The 24,630-nt window shown below is 37.6% G+C and overlaps 1 protein-coding gene across 4 annotated transcripts; it reads right to left on the bottom strand.

Moving 5' to 3' along the window:
• Nucleotides 1-4,591: 4,591 nt before the first annotated feature.
• On the bottom strand, nucleotides 4,592-17,156 carry C2H5orf24 (chromosome 2 C5orf24 homolog). Of its 4 annotated transcripts, none has more exons than XM_032208962.1 (3): nucleotides 15,784-17,156; nucleotides 14,247-14,293; nucleotides 4,592-8,413 (listed from the first exon to the last, which is right to left on the bottom strand). In XM_032208962.1, exons 2-3 carry the CDS (start codon nucleotides 14,289-14,291, stop codon nucleotides 7,841-7,843), a joined length of 618 nt encoding a protein of 205 aa, XP_032064853.1. In that variant the 5' UTR covers nucleotides 14,292-14,293; nucleotides 15,784-17,156; the 3' UTR covers nucleotides 4,592-7,840. The 4 variants fall into 4 exon arrangements, with proteins under 4 accessions (XP_032064853.1, XP_032064855.1, XP_032064856.1 ...); XM_032208964.1 differs by having other exon boundaries at nucleotides 4,592-8,410; XM_032208965.1 differs by lacking the exon at nucleotides 14,247-14,293 and having other exon boundaries at nucleotides 15,784-17,155.
• Nucleotides 17,157-24,630: the final 7,474 nt, after the last annotated feature.

The following is a 24,630-nucleotide window of genomic DNA, read 5'->3' as shown; positions in this document are numbered from 1 at the left end:
AAGCCAACACAGTTCTAGGCTGCATAAACAGAAGGATAGAATCAAGATCACGTGAAGTGTTAATACTACTTTATAATGCCTTGGTAAGGCCACATTTGGAATACAGCATTCAGTTTTGATCGCCACAATGTAGAAAAGATGTGGAAACTCTAGAAAGAGTGCAGAGAAGAGCAACAAAGATGATTAGGGGACTGGAGACTAAAACATATGAAGAATGGTTGCAGGAACTGGGTATGTCTAGTTTAATGAAAAGAAGGACTAGGGGAGACATGATAGCAGTGTTCCAATATCTCAGGGGTTGCCACAAAGAGGGAGTCAAACTATTGCCCAAGGCACCTGAGGGTAGAACAAGAAGCAATGGGTGGAAACTAATCAAGGAGAGAAACAACTTAGAACTGATGAGAAATTTCCTGACAGTTAGAACAATTGATCAGTGGAACAGCTTGCCTCCAGAGGTTGTGAATGTCACAACACTGGAAGACTTTAAGATGTTGGATAGCCATTTGTCTGAAACGGTATAGGGTTTCCTGCTTAGACCTTGGACTAGAAGACCTCCAAGGTCCCGTCCAACTCTGCTATTGTATTGTATTATAAGTGCATAGGTTCCTTAGACCTTGCTTGGTTTCCAGGCTTGGCATTAAGGTGTTTCACAGCAACAATAACATTATGTTTGTTCGTAACTGCATTTTAAAATGATGTATTTGAAGTATTGTAAGTTGCCCAGGATCTTTTTGGATTCATGCAGCATTACAAATCCAATAAATAAATAAATAAATCTTATGGAACCTAAAAGATATGCCTTTTGTGTTACCAATCTTTCTCTTAGAACAGCACCCTTCTCACTCCATATTGCCCCAGTCCTGCTATCCTTCAAGGTCTTAAAATCCCAACTCTTTTCATAGATATTTGGTTGGGATAATGTATGAATTGATTCATGTTGTATATTTTGAGTCTGTATTTTTCCCCTGGTATGGTTGCTTCTATTATTGTGATATTTATATTAATTTCAATACTGCTATTATGTTAATGTTGTATAAACCACCCAGAAACGTTTGGTGAGTGTAGGTACAGCATTAGAATTTGAATGAATAAATGACTGAACAAACAAACGTTAGACAAACATAAAGAAGTTAAAAGTAATACTTGACTCATTAAATAAGCAACTATTGCTTATTATTAAATAAGCAATTAAGCAACTACCAAAGCCTCACAGGCCTCCCAACCAGCTCTTTGGTCATCAGAATAATGGTTGTCATAAAAATAGGTGGCAGATCTAGAGTCTGTCCCATAAATAAGTTATATAGTAGTTCTTCATTGGGCAGAGGTCCCTGTCTAGAAACCAAAGGAACACATTGCCATTCATTCAGAATGCGGCAAAGAGGTTTTCACCACCAGCTGAACAGTCTGCTATGGTGTTTCCAGGGGACAACTCTTCCTTTGTATATACCAGAGCTAAGCTTGCAGTGTTTCTTTCAAAGCCAGTGTTTTAACATGTGCAATATATAACACTGTTGGGCATTACCTATTTTGGATTAGGTATTTCTGTTATGGGTTGGGAAAGGATCATAACCCTTATACCAAATTGTGACAGCATAAATATTTGTGCATACCGAGAACAAAATTGTTTATTGATTTAGTGTTATTTTGGTAACAGCTTTAGAGTTTAAATTTTCCAATCATTTCTATAGCTGCAGTTCTAACTGTATAGATATTGAAATAATACAACATTTTCAAGTAGCATTGTTTCATTAAAAATATTTAAAATCTACCTAATAGTATTATTTCTTCAGGGTTGTCAAAAGCATCTATCTCAGGATTCTTACCCTCCACAAATATACCCTCCTGATAATATAGTATGTTGTAAATCTTAGTATGTTAGCCTGTATAATGTTTACTGCTGACATAACTTGGAAATTAGGATTGAGTCACTGGTTTAACTTGAAATTTCTATATTATTCCTATCTATAAACATTTTAGTGAAGGACTATGCCAGAAGTCTTTATACCAGAGATCCCCAAAACTGCAGTTGGTGGACTGGCACTGGGCTGCCGCATATCAGAAACTGGGCCATGCAAACAAGTAAAGCCCCATCTGCAGGATGCAGACAGCACACAAAACCTCACCCCCTCCGGTCCCCAGAAAAACCTCTCTCCATAGAATCAGTCCCTGGTGCCCAAAAGGTTGGGGATCGCTGCTGTACACCAATCGTAAAAAAGGAGGAAGGAAAGAGGAAAGAAAATGTGTAACATTAAGATTATGGAATGCATAGCTGCTGCAACTTGGTCTGCAACTTGTGCATCATACAAGATTGCTGCTGGGTGGGAGGTCTCAATTGCAAGTTAAAACAAAAGTTCAAAAGCTGCTTAGCATGCAAGAGATAGAGAAGATCCAATATTATGAACATTTGAAACTCTGTTTTTTGAGGGGAGATGGAATTAAGTGTCTATAGAGATTCTCAGTCATCCAGGTCATGGTTGTCCCAAAGCTGCTTTTTTTCAAAAGGCAACTTGAAAGTCCAGTTGCCTCTTGGCGGAAAAAAAACATCTTTGGGAGAGGATTAAGTGAAATTTTGCACAAGAGCACCTTGTATGCAACAGTAGCCCCAATAGAATGCCAAATTTTGTTGATCTTGATTAGCCTCTTAAGTGCTAAGAGTGGCAGATAGGTTTCAATTTACAGAGATTGCTTATTTTGACCCCCTGCAAATGTCCCTTGGGCAAACAAACATTATGAGCTATATTCAACTGATGAAAGACCTCAATTATTGCATGTCAGCATCCAACATTAAATGAAGTACACAGTATTTTATGAGACAGAGTTAGAATAAAGAAGAGATTCTCTTGTAAGCAAAGCTTGAAAAGTATTAATTTATTTTCTGAATTCCAATTTTCAGGTCTAGTCAACCTTAAGCATACAAATGCATACAAACTTAATACATGTCTGCACTATTTTAATTCTACCTCTCTCTGCTCTAGTAGAAGAAAGAGCTTACACATACTGATTACCAATTGGTTTCTCAATCCAATTCAGAACACAATTAAACAGGTAATCAAAATTTAAAAATCTTATATAAAATTTCACAAGAAACACTATTATTGGCTGAAGTATCTGAGATTTTACAATGCAAGGTTTTTTTTCCATAGGATTGTGTAACAAATCAAACAATGGTGTATCTATTTTAGGGCACTTACTGAGCAGCAGCTGCCTGGAATTTAAGATAGGAAGGTTATCCAGTCTTAAATGGAACTTCCAGGGATAAAACCCAGGATGTTCTCCATGCATATAATGTATTGGAACAAACAGCTAGGCCTCTTTTCTTCAAAGGATGTCATGTGTCTCTTAAAAGTTACAGGGCCCATCTACTGCTATAAGACATAAAGACACAAAAAATTAAATTAAAAATTACCCATCTTATTCTAATGAAGAATCTAAAAAGAAATACCACTAAAAACTCTCCATTGTGACGTTGCAATATTTCTGAAAGAGTTTCAGTAAAGGAACAGTGCAGGTCTTTTTTTTAAAGCAAAAGGTTCATATTGGCCATGGAACTGACAATTGACAGCCTATTCAAAATATTTTAAAAGTGAAAGATTTAAAATGAAAGATTGATATTAAAATATATTGTTCCATTACTTTTAAATCAACTATTACATTTTTAATCACAAATTTACCATGGTACTCAGCCCCTCGCCACTCATTCACACTTTTGCTGTCACACACACCTAGTCTCACACATGTTCATAGAAATATTATTAACCAAATGGTCACCAAAATCAATAGCCAATAACATTGGTGGGCATTGTCCTTCAATTAGACTTTGTAAGAATACATGAAGAGCAGAAGAAAAACTTAAAAGAATTTAGTTCAATATGTTTATGGATAAAACAAAGAAAACATCAAGAGATTAAAAGTTCTTCATTCTGTTAAGTAGGCTTATTGCATTATTTTATAAATTTAAGAAGTTTATGAAATTTATGAAAGACAGATGCAATGTATGGCAAGAAATGAAACATTATTTTGTGTTTAAAGTAATTACTTTATTAATAAATATACATCCAAATGATGACATAAGTACAGTTCATGAATACTACTCCATTCCCATACAGACAATTGCACATGAGTAGCTGAGGTTCATGGATGTAAGAACAAACACAGTTACCTAATCAGACTTTTTACACCAGAAGACAGGATGATGATATTAATGATTTTTTTTCTAATAAAATAACCTGTCCATGGAAAAGCAAGTCGTGAAAGTGAAAATCTTAAAATAGCCTACAGTATTTAAATATATATTTTTAAAAAAATTGTTATGCTATCATAATTTTCAAGATGAAATTGATTACACTTTGCAGAACTTAAATTTATCTATTTGGGAGAGGAGACCAAAAGGAAGGGCTTGTTCTAATATTTTCATTATAATAATGAACTATATTTAATATATGTGTAATAAAAAGCATTTGAGTATAAGCAAGTCTAGAAGCTTTGATTGCAAGCAACTGTAGTTAGTGAACTACATGATGCTCCGCTGTATGTACAGTCATATAAAGTAGAATGACAACTTAGGGAATAATTGTAGATTTCTCATTCTGAAAGTTTTTGCCTTTAAAATTCTTTTAATGCCCTGACTGTAATCCCTCCTGCCTCATTGGTCATGGAATTTCCCATCCCATATACATTACTTTCCTGGATTTCTTGTGACACCAAAAGAAAATGTGTAATTTCTTAAAAATGGCCCATTGCAGAACAAAGATCCTGATCAGTAATAAGTAACCTTAAAAAGTTATGAAACAAAAGTGATTTTTGATATAGTAGACAAAGCTGTATTTAGAAAGTACTACCTATACAATAATTTTGAACATATCCAGTGCAAGACTTAAAAAATAGTAGTAAAGTTATTTGGTTCTATAGTTTATGTAAAGTTAGTTAGAAAGTAAACAGCATTTTTTTCTGTCTTTTAAGTAGTATAGGTCCCTATTAATGCTTAATTATTTATTTATCAAAAGATACAACAAATATCTATATTTAACCAAAAGATAAAGCACAACATGTAGATGTTTTGAGCAGTGTGAATACACATTAACAATCCTAGCTTATGTAGAGTACAATTTATAGAATATAAAATTATCATTTGCTTTACAAATCATGTATCAATACTATCGAAAGAAAGGACACTCTTCCTTCCCAGTAATAACAAAGCATAGGAATTAACATGCTGTTGCAGTGTTTATCATGACAAGAGATAGTGTACCAAAAAAGCACAATGTATTCAGAAGATTATATACAGCAGTAGCAAAAATATTTGAATTTATCATTCAAACATCTCAAATCGCTGACTTCTGTTTTCTCTATAGCAAGGCCCTTATGAACTGCAGTAGAAGGTAAAATCAATTGAAATCAAGAAATGTCCAACAGTGCTCTCCTGGCCTGGTTAATAAATCCAATGAGTATATAACTACCCTTTCTGCCTATTTTATCTGTATTGGTCTTTTTAATGGATGTTTTCTATTTTATAGATGAGCATAAATTGCTTATTTTCTCATCATATATTTTTTCAGAATACATAATTCATCACATTAGAACTATAATGCATTGCCTTACCTCCCAATACACCGTATGGCATCGTCAAACAAACTCATTTATGAGAAGTTTTTTAAAAAGGGTAGCATGAGAAAAACAGGAGGTAAGAAATATAGTTAATTAAAAATACACTTCTGGCATGAGATAAATTTGTATCTTGCCGTAAGAGTATGCCGGTTTTTTTAGATTTTACATTCAGCTTCTCTCCAAGCAGCTTTTGGGAAGGGGGAGGCAGGGGAAGTGTAATAAAAGAGACAGTACAATATATGTCCTGAGGGAGAATTAGCTCACATTAGCACTGTGTGTCGAAAGTTGCACCTCTGTGAAAAAAAGTTTAAAAAAAACTGATAATTCCAAAGTTTCTCAAGGAAACATAGCTTGAGCAAAAAATAAGACAAAACAATTTAGTAGCAGTTTAGCTGCCTTAGTTTACATGACTAAAAAGCCTTCCAGTACTGTTGAGGTTCATGGTTGCCAGTGCGTACAAAGTCCCCTCAAAGCAATTCAATACTCTGTTATAAAATATAGGATAAAGTCCAGCTCATTATGAGTTAGGCTGAAACACCTGAAGGCTTGCTGTTTTTTTCCTGATAAAAAAGGCATGAAATGACACCCATTTCTTAAGTTGTCATTACAGGAATCAGAGCTGTCATCAAAACATCAGGAGGCTACAACATTGATCTTACAAAGAAAAAATTCAATACTGTTAATTTTCACTTGTACGTAATGTGAAAGAGGTCTATTCCAAATGAAAGTTGCAAATATTTACAACCTCTCTCAAGTGAATATAAAGATAAAACATTTAAGAATTAACTAAATGTAAACTTAGTTTTGGAATAACAATTATGAAATCCATTTAATAGAGTGTTTTCTGGTCAATTATAATGCAATTTGTGTAATACTGAAGAGACAGTCTATCATTTTTTGTCTTTCCCCCTTTTTCTCTCACACATACATACATACGTACACACTCATATACAATCTTAAAAATAATAACACATACCCAGCTCAAAGCAGAACATTTATTTTAGGTGCACAAAATTCAGAAATTGTATTTATCATTCTGCACCTCCATGCATAGATATATTCCTTAAATCTGTTATATATCTGGGTGTCTATAAACACATCAAATCACAACTTGCTTGTGCATTTATCTGTATCATTTCCAATTATGAACCATGAAATGTCTTCCTTTGGTAAATATATGCTCACTTAGCTCCAGAAGTTTTACTGACAAAATTATTTTTAAGATGGGAAGATCATGTATCTGAAAAGTGTAATTTTCAATTACACCAAATTTTTAGACTTTTTTTAAAAGGCTGCTAGCTATGCAGATATTATAAAATCATTTTGAATTTGTATGTTTCCGGACAGATTTTAAAAAATACAGGGCAATTCTACAACTCCGCTTATGCTATGTATCAATCAAATTAATTGAATTAATACGGGAACAAAATCTCAAAGATAACCTTAATTATGCCCAATAAATACATATTTGATAGCACTTTTAAGATTAAAAAAAATTCTGATATTTCATTATTTATAATTTGGTGTGTATAGTCTTAGGCTTTATAAACCATAGTCAGCAGTTCCAAGAGAGATACCATACTGTAATGGAAAAAAGTAGCACTTAGACTATAGATCAAGTGCTGCATACAAACTATTTCTTTAACAAAGTATTTGAATTGCTTGTAACTGATAGCACTTCAATGAATGGCTGCCTGGAATGATAACTTCCTAAAAATATAGCTTCGAAGTTTTGACATTATCTACAAGTTCTGAGGTCCGTGTTAAATTCCAGCAATTGTGGAAAAAATTCATTTCTACTCATTCCTATTTAAAAAAAGAAAAAAAAAAGAATCATATACATTGCAAAATTTGTAGAACTACTGTTATTTATAAGACAATCTTGAATGATTGATTTCTATTAATCTACTCTGATGTGTTTTAATCAAGTCTCTGTTGCAATCTTCAAAACCAGGGAGCTGGAAATCTGCTATTTGAATTAATAGCTCCTCAACTAAAATGGCTAGGCAATATTTTTTGTCGTTCAGAATATTTGCAACTACTTTTTGAAAATACACAAGGGCATCACTGGGGATTCCACTTGTAAACAAAGAAACATTATATGGTTATGATATGCCATCTTTAAAAAAAATAAGAAAGGAAGTTGTGAAAAAGTTACAAAAGAAGTGAAAAAACATGCCACAACTCAGATAATTTAAAAATGATTACTAGAGAAATATTTATCAACCTATACATATTATTCAGTGGGTTGTTTGATTTTGCTACTTGTTTCACCAGTAGCATGTACTCCTCTGTTATGCACCACAGAATAAGGAAAAGCTGCACTGCTACAAGTATAACTTAGATTTGGAAGCCGTGATAGAGCTTTAATGCTGCCAGGAGGTCTCCCCGGGCTGACTTTGTAACCTGCAGCTTTAGTTGTGCCCAAGGGTCTACCTGGACTTGTCTTAAATCCAGCTGCTTTGGTGGTCCCAAGTGGTCTGCCTGTGCTTGTTCTGTACCCCGCTGATTTTGTCGTCCCTGAAGGCCTTCCGCGTTTTCCAGATCTGTTGAGATTTTTCTTTTTTTTAAGTTCATCTTTCGTCTCTAAATTTCTGCTACTTGTGGTCTGCAAATGTGGTTCATTTAATGCATCTTGTCTCTGGCATGGTATTGGCTTGTGCCCAACTGTGTGGCTATACTTGGTTTGCTGTGTGGAATATAAATCAAACTGATCGGTGGGTGTCCCATTGTCATCATTAAGGCAAGATGTTTTTCCAGTCCCGCAGAAAGGGGAGTTGCTACTGGCAACAGGGTGCATCATTTTCTGCTAAAAAAAATGAAATAAAAGTTTAAAACCAAGATAACATTTTTTTTAAAATTATGTTTTGCCTTAAATTGTGTTTATTGCCTTATGAATGATTTCCAATGTTAAAGAACTTCATATAGGATACAAAGTAGCCCAACACATTATTTAAAACAAAACCATTTCAAATCATTGCCAGTGTATACATGCAATTTGTATTTGTGTTCGTTTCATATGTTTGTACTACATAAACTCAACTTTTTATATTAAAAATACTTTTAAATTCACAGCAAAATTCTAAATCAAAATAAGCTTCACAGACGTGAAGCTCTTTTCGGCACTATAAAATGCAAACAGTAATTCATAATCAAGCAATTGCTTCTTATGGACACTACTAGTAAGTTATTATGTGATCCCTCTGAAATCTTGCCAAGGGCTTAGACTCCTTCGTCAGTCAAAATTCTACCATTTCCAATGCTAAAAATTGAACACACATTTGTAAGATGCCAGGTGAGAAGTACTGTTATAATATTGATCTTTACTAATATTCCGGGGTTCTAATTCACACTTTTGGTTAACCCTAGTCTGAAAATGGCAGATATTTTTTTTAAAATTGTGAGCAGGGCTATTAATACTTTATGTCAGCTAATCGTCAATCATATTTTTTAAACAAATGAAAAGGAATCTGGATTACCTCAACACATAGAATGGCAGGAGCTTTCAATTAAAACATCTAATATTGTAATTTAATTCAGGTAAATTAGCAAGATCCAAAAGTCTTGAATTATGATCAACACAATATTTTAAATAGTTCTAAACCTGAAGGATTTTTATGTACAACTGACTTGTACTGTTTTAAATGAGCATTAGTTATTTACAAGAGTTTTGAAATAAATTCGAAAATACAAAAATTACATTTTATAATTATTAATATATATACACATACAGTACATACATTATACAAATCGTGTATGTTTACAATTATATAAAATACAATATAAGTAGTCCTTAACTTACAACCATTCATTTAGTGACTGTTCAAAGTTACAACAGCACTGAAAAAAGTGACTTATGAACAGTTTTCACACTATTACAGCATCCTTCCTCATGGTCCCTTGATTAAAATTCAGGCACTTGGAACAAGCATGTATTTATGACAGTTTCATTGTTCCGTTGTGATGTAATCACAATTTGTAACTTTTCCAGGCGACTTCTGACAAGCAAAGTAAATATAGGAAGCCAGATTTGTTTAACAACCATATGATTCATTTAACAATTAACAAATGCAGTGATTAACTTAATAATAGCTATAGCAAAAAGGGTGTAAAATGGGGCAAAGTTCACTTAACAATTGTTTTCTTAGCAAAGAAAAATTTGGGCTCATTTATGGTCATAATTTAAGGATTACCTGCAATTATATTATACTTGGAAATAAAGGAATTTACTGACAGTAAAAACAGTAAGAATTATTAAGCAATGGAGCAGCTTGCCTCCCGGAGTTTTGGGCTCTCCGTCGCTGGATGGTTTCAAGAAAAAAAAAAAGTTGGACAACCGTTTATCCAAGATGGTATGAAGACTTGGGCAAGGAATTAGACTTGAAAATCTCCAGGGTCCCTTCAAGCTGCATGATTCTATTTATACAAAATACTGAACCAAAACCAAGCAAACCGCACTACTAGTCTGTAGAGATTCTCAGTCATTCAGGTCATGGTTGTCCCAAAGGTCCTTTTTAAGGAGGCAACTGGACTGTCTTGGGTTTTTTTTTTCTTTGAAGACTTTTTGCTTCTCATCCAATTGCCTCCTCAAAAAGCACCTTTGGAAAAACCATGACCTAGATGGCTGAGAATTTCTACAGATGTTTTAGCTATACAATTTGGGATGAACATCCTTTGAATGGTGTGGGAGTAGGAATGGATTTCTAGGAAAAAATTGCAGCCTACAGGAACCAGGAGCACTAATCAGGTGACCCTGAGGACACATATAAACCTCCAAGGACCCTCTCCATTTTAGAGTCTAAAAGGATGCAAATGACCAGCTGTCTACAAGGAATATAAATCCTTCCATTCCCCACCATCCAGTTAGAACCGAAGAAGCTTCTTGATGAGAAGCAAAATGTCTTCAAAGAAAAAACAAGAAAGTCCAGTGGCCTTCTGAAAATAATAATTCAATTACTGAATTATTGAGATAATCAATAATTCTTGACTTTTTGGGATAGAAAACACTTTTATTTTCTGAACACAAAAATCCTTTCATTTCTCTCTTTGTCAACCACTATAGCTAAGTGTTTCAACTTTGGTTAATTTACGATGTGTGGACTTCAGCTTCCATGAATTTAAGATGTGTGAACTTCAGTTCCCCAGTCAGCATTCTGGGAGGTGAAATCCACACAACTCCAAACGCTTTGCTATATTGTAGTCCAGGGGTCTCCAACCTTGGCAACTTTAAGATTTGTGGACTTCAACTCCCAGAATTTCTCAGCCAGTAAAGCAAAACTGGCTGAGGATTTTGGGAGTTGAAGTCCACAAGTCAAAGTTGCCAAGGTTGGAGATCCCGTTGTAGTCTACTGGAAAGTTAATGGAGATCAATAGAAAAGCAGACATTAGCATAACTGGTCTTAATTCCCTCCAACCCAACCATCTCTGATAAATGCAAACTGCATTTAAATTTAAAATAGTCTAGTCATGGCTGCAAAGAAGCATTCATTGTGCCCACAAAGTGCCACCTAGAAAAGCTATTGTTTTAATTAATTGGATTAATGAATCAGGTTTGACTCCATCTAGAGATTAGTATCATCTGTCTATGATGCTACTTAAGGAAATTTGAGGGAAAAGATAATCCAGAGTTGCAAACTAAGATCAGGACAGTCAGACATCATTCCTGCTGATTTGGATGGAGCTTACTCATATTTAATGGTATTCAGTAGCAGTCTTAGTGAGTATCAGAGTTCATGCAATATTAAGCAGACTGCTATAATGCAAGTATTTATATCAGAGGACGACAACCTCAAGTCCCCAATTTTATTTTCTGCAGCTGTCACCACTACAGTTCTTCAATCCAATATTCAAAAACTGATACCTGTAGAATGATTTCCAGCCATACTAAATCAGAAAATACACAAAAACAATACAGGTAGTCCTTGACTTACAACCACAATTAAGTCCAAAATTTGCTAAGTGAGCAATTTGTTAAGTGAGTTTTATCTCATTTTATGACTTTTCTTGCCATATTTGTTAAGTGAATCATTACAGTTGTTAAATTAGTAACATAGTTGTTAAGTGAATCTGGCTTTCCCATTGACTTTATCTGCCAGAAAGTGGTAAAAGATGGCCACATGACACTGCAACCCTCATAAATACTCACCAGTTGTCAAGCATCTGAATGTAAATCACATGACCATAGGGATACTGCAAAGGTCATAAGTGAAAAATGGTCATGTCACTTTTTCAGTGCTGTTGTAACTTCACTAAACTGTTGTAAATCAAGGACTACCTGCACTCTAATCCCTGAAACAGATTTGGCAAAGGCAATATGCCAAAGATAACGCTACACTATTCCCAAAATGGATTGTACCCCAAATCTACCCATGAAAATTTGGCCCCACCTATTGCCAATTCTAAATTTTCCCATCCACAAGTTTAAAGAACATAGACAGCAATACAGTCCATGTTGAACTAGACATTCCTGACTTATATAAAGTACAGCTGGTAAGCATTTTGATAAGCATTCCCTATTTTATTTAGATAAGAAATAAAAGCTCTTCTAAAATTATACCTGATACAGTGCAATGTATTTACTCAAAAGAAAAGCAACTTTCTAAATCAAGGCACCCGTATAAAAGAGTAACATTCTCTCTCTCTCTCTCTCTCACACACACACAGACAAATCATCAGTCTCTATTATGATGTTCTCAGAAATATTACAATCAACATCCTATTTTAAAGTTAAATATTTGGGAGAAAAAAGAATATATTTTCCTTTCTAGTAAATACAATGCAGCTGCATCATTTTAAAAAAAAATCCTCTGCACTAAATGAAGATGGATTTTTTTCTTTTATTGGAAAGCACTGGATCCAATAAATTTTCCTCTTGAAAGAAGAGATGAAGGCAATCTTGACTACTGTAATCCTCTCTGCTCCAGCAATTCATTATATTATCTATCAGTCTGTTCCAAAGAGACTGTTTTCCAGAACAGCTTTTCAGAAAATGCAGCAGAGGTAGTTCTCGACTTAATAACTGGTCACTTAGCAACTGTTCAAAGTTATAAAGGCCTCCCCCAAAAAGTATGTATGACTCAGATTTGAATTCTGTCAGCCCTCCAGGGTACATGACTGCATTTTGGAAAGTTAGGAACTGGCCATCATTTATGGTTGTTTGCAGTATCCCACGGTCACATAACCACGATTTATGACATTTTTGCCGGAAACCAACATTTACTTCCAGTTTAGTTTAGTTTAGGGCAAAAATATGTCAATAGTGAACAATGAGTTCACTTAATGACCATGATGTCCATTAATGACCATCACAAAAAAGGTTGTAAAATTGGATGCAGTTCCAGGATGACCTGCTTAATGACAAGTACAAATTACAACAGTAATTGTAGGCTCAATTACAGTCATAAATTGAAGACTAGTTGTTCGCAGAAAAGAATCTACCTATTTCCTGCCCTGCAGAAGCAGAATTTCATTAAATCATAATCTGAATCCAAAACCCACCACTTTGTAAACTTGTGTTATAATTTGCCTTTTTTATAGTTTAGCAATGTTATTTCTAAAAACTATTTCCTAAACAAGAGATGATACAATGTTCCCATCTTGCCTTAGAATATTCCTATGTTGACCCTTCTATATTTGTAGATCAGTGGTGGGTACCAGCAGAGACTACTGCCGGTTTGCTCAGGGGCACAGGGCGACTGGCTTCGCAGGCTTGATGTGCACTGTGTGCGCATGCGCAAGACAACTAAAATTGTTTTGCGCATGAGCAGAAACCAAAAACAAGGTGGCGGCATCTACGGCTCCACCGGGAGAACTGGTTCAGGAGTGTGGCAGGCCTGGGTCACTGCCAGTTCCAGTGACCCAGGCCGCCAAGCTACTACCTGTTCGGCCGAACCAGTAGGAACCCACCACTGTTGTAGATTCATAACAAGGACAAAACATTATGGCAATACAGTAGAATTCTGAATTAGCATTAGGAAACTCAATGAATTGCTCTGGAACAATTATTATCTCTCCATCAAACATACCTTACAAGATATGATGCAAGAATAAAAGGAGGGAATATTAATAAGCAAGAATAAGAGTAAGGAATATTAATTATCGGCATACTGCTTTGAAAAAAAGATTACAAATAAAACTAATAAGTTTGTATGTCTGTACATATGTTTCTATTAAATCACTAAAAGCTAAGGACCCAAAGAAAAAGGAGATATATATTTATAGCTTCTCTGTCTTCATAATATAATTCCAGGAGAAGAATATAAGATTCTTAAATATCTTCCATTTATCCATCAATTAAATCTAGATCTGTTTAGCTATATCCTGAACCCATAGACAATATCTTAGGACTTAGATATAAGTAAATAGACAGTGGCTGGAATAGTTGCATTAAAAGAAATCCAAGGATGGAGATCACTTTTTCTCAACAGCTATCTTGTGGCCTAGTTTGGGGGGGGGGGGTGTTTCCTAAAAAGGTTGATCTATCTGTATATGTTTCACCATCACCACAAGAACAAGGGAGATAAAATAGACCTGGTGGAAGATATAGTCTACAGATGCTATTGTCTCTTTAATTCTACAGTGAACCTGAAAAAAGTGAAAGAAAAAGAAAGAAAAACAGAACTGTAAAGGAAGCAAAAAGCTACCTTGAAATTTTGAATGTTCATGGGGCAGGGAAAATCTGCAGCCATATCTTGAAGAGAAATAAGCAGGAGTTCATTCTTTTCATTGTACAAAGTAATACACAGCCTCCTCAATTAAAAAAAATGCAACGGATACAAATTTAATGGAAAAACAACAATATAATTCTGTACATATGGGACCTATTTCTGTATTATGCTCAGGGCTATAGACTAAATATTTAAAAACAAAGACTCAGACCACATGTATAATCAAAAGGATTCCAAGTACAGTAAAAGTGCAACCTAGATAGGAGTCAAAGCTAGAGATATGTAAATAATAGGTTTTAATAAACATGTGCTGTGTTTATTAAAACCCTTAATTAGCAAGTTAATATTCATAACCTTATTTGTGCACATAGAGAAATATATAAAACATAAATAAGGAGAGGAAAAAATATGCAGCCTATTTGTAATAGGCAAATTAAATAGGGCAGTTAAGAAAATGAAATAAATTCCAGAAAGATGCTATGCATGAGAGCTGCAAGATGTGAAGCTCCCATGGCTGCTGAATGCAAAAAGCAATAAGTAACACAAAGAACTACAGCAGCTTTACCTCCTTCTCTTTCACTCACCACTGCCCCCCAAAGCACCGGAGTGTCAGTGGCCTTCCTAAGATATTTACAGGGAATATTGCATTGGGATATGCGAGTGAGAGCATGTGAGAGCATTTTATTATAAGCTCGAGGGAAGGATAAATCAGGAAATGGGGGCACGGGACTTAATGAGTTTTTGCTACTATACCACAAGATCAAAACCATTAGGACCCGCCATCTGCTTTATTCAAAGCAATTTACCCAATAAACAAGTTACCTTTTTGATCTGTTCCCCCCCCCCTTTTTTTTTTGCTACTTCTAATTGAAGAGTTAAAAACCAGGGCTGGGTGGAGGATCTCCCTCTGTTTCCAGACTCCACTTATCAAACGGGGTAAGCGATCCCGACCAATTCCTCTAAAAAACGCCGGATTCAAAATAATGGCAACAGTTATTCGAAGTGTTCCGAAGTACTCAAATGGTACTTTGTCTCCCGAAGCTCGGTCGGAAGAACATAACGCCCCCCCCCCCCAAGGAAAGGGCAGCCGGTCGCTCCGGGGCCCAGAGAACCGGGAGGGTGGGAGAAAGGGGTTGGTTGGGGGTCGCAAAACCACCTCCCTCTCCAATGCAACGGGGCGCAAACAAGAGGCTCGAAAGCGATTCCAGACGGCGGATGTCGCGGTTCCTCCCTGGAGGTGGAGAGGAAGATGGGAAGAGGGGCTCACGCTCCTGCCCCAGAGGAGGGAAGCGTCTCGCTTCGTCCTCCTCTTCCTCGGGTCCAGTGACAAATGGACGGGTGGGCTTTTCCCGAGCTCAGGAGCGGCGGCCGCGGAAGGGAGACGGGCAGGCACCGCCGTTCGGCCCTTTCCCTTCTTTCTCTCGCACGGAGCCAACTGGGCGAGGCTCCATCTTGCTCGCCTATGCAAAGGAGCGGGCGGAGAGGCGACGCCAAGCCCGCGGGCGACTCCTACCTGTGGGATCCGGAGAGGGGTGACGCTGGGGAGGGGGGGAAATCGCTTGGTCCGGGAAGCGCGAGCTCAAGCAGGGTCGGAGCCGGTCCTTGCGGGGCGCTGCGGCCCCTCCCCGCCGCCGTCTTCCCTGCCTTCCTCCCAGGCGGGCAGACCGAGAGGGAAGGCGAGCCGGAAAGATCCACGGGCGGGGGAGCGGGCCTGGCCGAGACCGAGTGGGCCAAGCAGCTGCAGGGAGCCGCGGCGGCAGCGTGCGCGCTCCGGGGTCTGGGTCTCTGCGCCGCGGGAGCGAGCGAGGGGGGGAAGCTGAGGCTGAGCTGGGGGAGGAGCGGCGGCGGCGGCGGCGGCGGCTGCTGCTCTGAGCGGAGGAAGGGAGCGGCAGGCGGACGCCTCCGAAAGAGGCCGCTGGCTGGGGCGGTCGCTGGAGGGAACAGCCGCCCGGAGAACCTGGCCTGGCGCGTTCCAGGGGCGACGGGACGCGGCGTCACATGTGTCTGGGAGGCGAAATGACGGAGCCGGCGAGCTGTGCTTTTGGGCCGGGCTCGGGCTGCCGGGGGGCCTCAGCTGGCAGGCATCTCTGCGGGGGTACGGGCGAGCGAAATGCGGGGAGAGGGCCCCCCGGGAGGGGGAGAGGGCAAGGTGACTTCGAGGGCGAGGGGCCACAGGCTGTCACCTTCAGAGGCGGACCCTAGAAACGCGGGGGTCACTCAGCGCTGCAGAATTTGATAAGGACTAGCTTAGCACTGATAAGGGTTGGGGTGCAGGTCTGCAGCCCCAATTACTACCCGATACCATAAAGCGAATTGACTTGTAAGCCTATGTGCTTCAATATAATTATTTTTTTGTGTGCTTGCTAAAGGAAACCGCATATATGCATAAATCAGCGCTTAAATATCACCACATCCTGATGCATTTTTCGTTTATGTCTTAGGATTTATGAGCTGCCCTGTGGCTAAAATCTCCCTGGGTGATGGATAATAAAAACACTAAATCAAATCTGAGTAAGCCATAACAAAGGCTGCAAAACAAGGTATCAGATGAAAAGATAATTAAAAACACAGAAATTAAACTGCTTAATAGCAAAACAGAGTGGAAATATATGAAAAGGCACACTGGTCTAATAAAAAAAATAAAAGACCTGCTGCCAGCAAAGTAGGCTTTAAGTGGATCTCTTTTGGAGAGAGACTCCATAGCATAGAGACTAAAGGAAGCGAGAACATTCTCCTCTCAGACAACAACAATTTCAAGGCTTGGGTAGAATTGCAAAAAAAAAAGGGGGGGGAGAGATTTAGCTGCAGATTTTACCATAAATATGTTGAATGTTGGTTTTATTTATATGCTGCCCTTTTCCCCCGAAGGGGACTCAGGGCAGTTCACAACTCAACCAGGGAAGGGGGATACAAACAGAAAAATTAAAACGACACAAAAACAATACATAATTTAAAATACACAACAGTCATACCAATTCGAGACGGGGGCAATAGTTCTTTAGCCCCAAGCCTGTCTGAACAGCCAGGTTTTAAGGGCTTTGCGGAAGGCCTGGAGGGTGGTGAGGGTTCGAATCTCCACGGGGAGTTCGTTCCAGAGGGTCGGAGCAGCCACAGAGAAGGCTCTCCTCCGGGTAGTCGCCAGTCGACACTGGCCGGCGGATGGAATTCGGAGGAGGCCTAATCTGTGGGATCTAATCGGTCTAGTGGAGGTAATTGGCAGCAGGCGGTCTCTCAAGTACCCAGGTCCAATACCATGAAGGGCTTTATAAGTGATGACTAGCGCCTTGAAGCGTATCTGGAGACCAATAGCCAGCCAGTGCAGCTCGCGGAGGATAGGTGTTACGTGGGTGAACCGAGGTGCACCCACGATCGCTCGCGCGGCTGCATTCTGGACAAGCTGAAGTCGCCGAATGCTCTTCAAGAGCTGCCCCATGTAGAGCACGTTGCAGTAGTCCAGTCTAGAGGTCACAAGGGCGCGAGTGACTGTTGTGAGGGCCTCCCGGTTCAGGTAGGGACGCAACTGGTGCATCAGACGAACCTGGGCAAATGCCCCCCTGGTCACAGCCAGGCCTCCCCAACAACATGTGTATTTCCATCCATTTGAGAGGCAGTAACAATTACTGCTAGTCCTGTCAGAATTAGGCTTCAATTAAAAGCTAGAAAATTTGTTTCTATCAAAGAGTGCTTGAACCTCATGAGCTGTCACCCCACTGGAGTATCTTGCCTGGTCAGGCTTTCCTTCTTTTACTGAAATCCTTATACATGATAAAGCTGCCACCTTCAGACTCAGCTATTGTGAGTTTGGAAGCAATATCAATGTGTACAAGTATCAACCAACTGAAGTTAATCCGCCATGTTTCTGAAAGTCCTTCATAAATAATAAGATTTTTGTAGGTTATCATATCCACATCCTTTCAATGAGCAAGTATACAATTCTCATGGGCTGGCAAGGGCATTTCTGTACAATTGATAAGCTTAATCCAAAAGTTCAATAAATATACCAAAAAAATTAATGTTTCCTTAATTGTAGATTTTTTTTTCTTTTCTGGAGGAGATTTGAGAACAGGTCTCTCAGATTCTATATATATCACTCAGGGCAGTGTTGCCTCTTTTAGATGAGCAGTTTATAATTTTGAAAAGGAAAAATAAAGTTTGATTCCACCCTTCAAAAAAGTCATTAGTATTTATATGTGCATATACTATTTCTGATTATTGGTGTTACCTATTATAACTAATCTATCATATTACATATAACTAATATCAGGATTGCAACTTGTGCCCATCAGCTTTGAACCATGTCAGTTTCCTCAAGTATCCTATTTCTTGGGTGTCAAACAGATGCATCAACTACTGGCCACGCCCATCCCCATTTTAGTCAAGGAGAAAAAGTTGTGATATGTCACATGACAACAATGTGTCATGAGTTTGACACTCCTGTTCTGAACTGATTTCATGCAGCCTCAGGTTGTTTTCTTAGGCCACACTGATGGATAATTTTTTTGGTTCAATGCTATCCAGCCAGGCCAGGATACCCTGGAAGATGCGCAGGCTGGGCCATGGAATCATACCAGGGGTCTGAGGGGCCTGGGGTCAGGGGTTGGGTGGTTCAGCTGGATTCATCCCAAAGAGACTTCTGGCAACACGGGGTTCACAGTTGATGCCTTGAGGCCTATTCTGAGAAAGTAAGTGCTGTTTTTGTGGCTGGTCTGGGTGTTTGGGCAAGGATAGAGGCAGGCAAAGCTTAGCCAGGAAATATGGGATTTCACCATCCTCATTTGATAGATTTGCTAGATTGTATCATTCATTCTGGATAAATCTTGGGGAAAAAACAACCCAGTAATAAAACCAAGTCTAGAGTCTCTGGTTTGAAAAATATTGCTAGGTATCACACTAAGATACTTTTCATTTTTCACCCAGTAGCGCAGTTTCTGAAACTCAGCAACTTTTAAGATGTATGGGCTTCAATTCCCAGAATTCTCCAGCCACTATGACATCTGGGCAATTCAGAGAGTTGAAAGCCTCGCATCTTAAAGCTGCAGAGGTTGAGATGGATTGATTTAGAGACTTGTAACAATATATGAAAAAGATTCAGTCTTGCCGCCTGATGAACTTCAGGTTAATGAACTAATTCTCCTCCAGCACTTGGATGGATTTTAGATGGATAGCCCTGCTTGATGTCAATCTGCCAAGTTCTCTATAGAAAACTAATAATAGTACATCCAGGTAGATGCACCCTTTGTCTCTTGGCTTGGTCAGCATATGCATATCCCCTGTACTGTGGGAGACTATTTAATTTAGGTTTTCCTGTTGAACTAAAAATAAAAATCCTTTGTGGCAATCCTTTTTTTCAGCCAGTTCTAATGATATTAGTTCTGACTAAAAATCTGGTGTTGCAATTAATATTAAAAGTGCCTCTAAAATTTTTAGTTTGCCCACTGTATATTTTTGTTATACTCAGCTGCAGATTCTAGGCATATACCAAAATGTTGATTTTTAACAGCATCAGCTATAGACAAATTTAAAACTCGTCTCATGGATGTAGCCATATGAAGGGTTAAACTCAATGGAAAACCAAGGTTGAAACATTTGTTTTAAAGAAATCTGTTCAAAAGAAACTGCTTTTCTTGTCTTCTACAATACAATATAAATAAGCATTAAGATTATTTTAAAGCAAATCGTAGGTTGTTGGGGTTATGTTTTTTTAACTATCTTGTGCTTTTGAATAGAGAAGACGTCATCTGTTCCCCTGCTGGCACACATTACATTTAAGTAGCTGGATACATACAGCATGAGACAGTGGAGTCTCTGCAGCAGCAAACAAACAATTAAATATTAATCTACTGCACTTTTCATGATAATGCTTGTAGCTGAATGGAGCCAGAATGCAGTTCCTTTGCTATTTTTTAAAGAGAAGCTTGTTACAAAATGGACTCCCAGTCTTGCTCAGCTATTTAGGATAATTGGCTGAAGCACAAACTCAGTAATGCTAAACTCTTCAACCTAGTATCAAAATCTTCTTTAAGGATTATATAAATGTTAATTTCTTTATGCACATTCCTGGTGGCAGCTGCAGTTCAATATTTATGTTTCTTTAAAGAAGTCTTTAATATTTATGTTTCTTTAAACAAATATTTACCTTTACAAATCTCTGTTCCTAATTTAATGACCTAGATAGAAATGTGCATGTATATAAATGATTGTTCCAAAGAATTTGGTGAGATTTATATAGACAGCTATGTTAGTTTATGATAGCCAAAAATCAGGAGGAATCTGGTACTCCTTTTCAGACCAACATATCTTAATAAAGGGCATAAGCTTTCATGAGCTGTGGCTCACTTCACCAGATATATGGGGTGAGTAAATTGATCAATTTTGCCCCCTGCATATGATGAAATGAGCTCACAAAAGCTTATGACTTTTAATAAAATAATTTAATAAAATATTAAAGGGCTACCAGACTCCTCCTGATTTTATACAAATATAGAATCCTGTACAATATGCCTGTTTGCCAGAGCTAGTTTGGTGTAGTGGTTATGGCATCAGGCTAGAAACAAGGAGACTGTGAATTCTAGTCCTGCCCTACACACGAACCCAGTTGAATGTGTGTGACCTTGGGCCAGTCATTCTCTTTCTCTCCACTCTAGAAAGAAGGCAAAGACAAACTGTTTCTGAAAATCTTGCCATTAAAACTGCAGTTCTAGTCCAGACAGTTGCCAGGAGTCAACACAAAATTAAATAAATATACCTGTTTTCACACCAAATTGCATTTACATCAGTATAATTCATTTCCATATAACTATGGAGCATTGTAGAGGGAAGTGATTACAACTCATAAGTACATGGTATTATCAGGCCAATGCAGAAATACTTTCATACACTTCATCTTGAATCAGCATAGTTCGTAAGCTACTTCATCTGATTCTGGATCTAGTTCATGAGATGAAGCTGAACTTAGTAAAATTGCTTCAAGGACTGAGAAAGGCTGTGCTTTCAAAGTATCAGAAGGCAGCATACTGGATAAGCTTGTATATGACTAAGCAGCTTCTTTAGGGCTATATTGCAAGCCAGTTCAGTGGAAGATTTCATTTTCATTTTTCATTTCATTTTTTTTTTCATTTTATTGACATTTATAGGCCGCCCTTTTCCCTAAGGGGACTCAGGGCGGCTTACATTTCATAGGAGGGGAGTGTAAGACAGGACACAAAAGAAATGTGAATAAAGGAAAATAACCAATAAAACACAACATTCATTCGGCATTCGGGCGGGGCGAGATTAGGATCTTATCCCCAGGCCTGACGGGATAGCCAGATCTTGAGGGCTGTGCGGAAGGTCTGGACGGTGGTAAGATACTGATAGGCTACCATCTCTACAAAGGTCACACAGAACAGGCTCAAGTCTAATTGGGAGTCTGATTGGCTTCAGAATGCTCAAAGTTGGTTTCTGAGATAAGCAAAAAGGCTGGCAAGTGAGGGAAAGAGATCAGATCCGGCTCTCCTCTTGAGTCTGCAAGACTTCAGCTATGGATGGCGATAGAAAAAGTAGGAACTATCCAAGAAGAGATGGAGAGATGAGGTTTTTCTTCTCATTTCATATGAGATTTCTGTACTGAAGCAAACATATTACTAGTCCAGAAAATCCATTCTTGGGAAAACTGGAGAACACACAAAAAGGGAACCAGAACCATTTCCATCTTCCTTTTTGTTACTTAAGAAATTTCAAGGAAGAACAGATGAATTATCAACAAGTTTATGCCTACTGCTCCAATCAAAAATTTTGACTCTGAAAATAAAACCTCAGTAGATACCTCTTTTGCTATATCTACAGTCAATCAGTACTAGTTTCCAATCTTCATTTAGAAAGGTCATTCTTGGAACCTATTAAAACCATTAGGCTTTTCTTCAAACTGGATTCTTTTCCAAAACTCCTTATAGCTCATAAATGTACCAGTTTTACTGAGAAGAGGAATTATTCCAGCAGTGGTTTTGACCATAATATTAAGTGTATGTGTGTGTGTGTATAATTGCTCTTTGTAATGTCGTAATCTAAACCAAATACTTGATTTAAAAAAAATAAGATTTGGAATAGCAATGCCATGGTTGCCTTACCTATATTGGTCCACTAAATAATAGAAGAAATATAAAATGGTTTCAGCGAAACCTACTTTTGTACTCCATAATGATTTTGTTAATTATGTATGAGATTTCTTTCTGCCTCACTGATTTTAATCTCTTATCTCTGGCATCCATTGAAGGCTGCAGCAAAACAGCAAGTATTCAAATCATACTTCAGTTGAATGTGGAGATAGACAACTGTGTTTCTTAGAAAGGTGCTTTCCCTCCCGTACAGTAAATATAAATCTGTAAGCTGAAAGCTTTTTAAAGAGTTTTTCCTTTCTTGTAAGACTTGGACCATCTTGCATATTATAATCACAGATTTTTTCTTTTTCTTAAATAAAATGTACTTTTCACTGCTTCAAGCATCAATAAAAAATCAATACCAGTTACTGAAAAGCAGCTTCTTTTAATGTTAAAAAAAGTGATATTTTCGTCATCCTGCAAATTTCTGGGCCTGGGGTTGGGGGGACTTCTCCTTACAACCAGATGTTGAATTGACCATCAATTTACCACATCTCAATTTTAATTTTGAACAGTTGTTTAGCTACAGTAATACTGGTTATCTACGATGAAACGAGTATTGATTCTTTTATCCACCAGTTTCTCCAGGATTTTGTGATATTATCAAAATGCATTTTCTTCAGGAAACTGTTCTACAGTCTGCTTTTCTTTTTTTTTATTCAGGATTACCTTGAGATAATTAGCTATATCTACTAAGTTTCATAGACAAGTTAGGCTTTCCACATGAAATTTTATTTTCAGTTGTTTCTGAAAATAAGACAGTGCAGATGCCCAAATGTACAGAATATTTATTCATTAAATGTGAAATCCAATATATAAAGTTTCATACATGACTACACTATTAGCTGTATTTTATAGGGAATATCCAGATATTTTTGCATTTCATTTCAATCTATCAAACTAAGGGACAAAAATACCGATCCAGAGTTACTATCTCCATAATTACCATTTATCCAAAAGCAATCTGAAATGTATAATATTGTATCAAATGTCCCATAATATTTTTCCAACTATCTTTAAAATATGTTTTTTCAGTTAACTGTGCTGAACAGAAAGGCATTCTTCCTGTCCTAAACTAGGGTGAACCAGCAGTTAGAATTTTTCTACAAAAACCTACCCTTTAAGAACACAAAGTTGTTTAAGCAGATACCATATTTGGAAGTGATCTTGGTCAAGAAAAATAATCACAAGAGCAGCACATTCCTTTTCACTCATGTGACTGGGAAAAGTAAGCAAGCAAACTTGTCTTAAAAGGTGGGGCAGAAACAGATTATACAAATCACAAATGTGCATGCACACACAGGCATCACTTCTCTTACAATGTTTAAAAAGTCAAATGATTCCTGTAAGGGGAAGCAGGATAACATGAGAATATATCTGCAGAAGCTTCTAAGTCTAATCACTTTCCAAAGGTCTTGTCTGACGAGTTACAATCTTAGGCAAAACACAGCAGGGAAAGAGACTGGGGCAAAAGGATATATATTACATGGGATTAGTTAGTAAGTGCCATTGTAAAGAAGATTCCAAAATCGGATTTAATTTATGTAAAAAAATGCACACCTTGCCCTTACCCAGTAGCTTTCAGTGGAAGCCTTGTCCTTACTTATGCACATAAAATTTCCGTACTGGATGTGGCTACTACCTCTCATAAATATGCAAATAATTCCTGTAAGCAGACATTTTGATGTTTATTTAAAATATTTTTATTCCACTTTTCTACTTAAAAAGTATTCAAAGAGACTAAATCAATTGAGTCAACAAGGTCTAACATAGTCTTGCATTCAAACACTCATTTGCAGATGACAAAAGAAAATACAGTTTAAATAGTGTTAAGGTTTCTAGATTGCAGATTGTATCCAATTAAGCTGATTGTTCTGTAAACCACTGAGTCTGTGTTGATTTAGCAGTATATCAGTAGAATGACTACAGTAAATTTATTTCTGCTATACAAACACTTCTCCCAATTTTTTAATTCAATGGACGCTTCCGTGAATAGAAAAATAGGTGTTTTCTGCAAATTTCTTCTCCCATTTAACTTTCCATTTGTTCCAAAATTTTCTCCAATTCTTTGGAGTACATTTGGAGAGAAAGAGGTTTGACGGGTTGAAGCACCAAAGGAGAATTAGCAAAAATGCTTCCTTGTATCTCACTAGAATCTCTGCTGAATCAGAGCTTCCCATTAGCAGAACTGGACAGATCTGAAACCACAGTACTTACACATTTAT

The sequence above is a fragment of the Thamnophis elegans genome, chromosome 2, assembly GCF_009769535.1.
Source record: "Thamnophis elegans isolate rThaEle1 chromosome 2, rThaEle1.pri, whole genome shotgun sequence".
Classification (NCBI taxonomy): Eukaryota; Metazoa; Chordata; class Lepidosauria; order Squamata; family Colubridae; genus Thamnophis; species Thamnophis elegans.
Note: the sequence above shows the minus strand (reverse complement) of the source record. Positions and strands in the feature narration are given on the sequence as shown.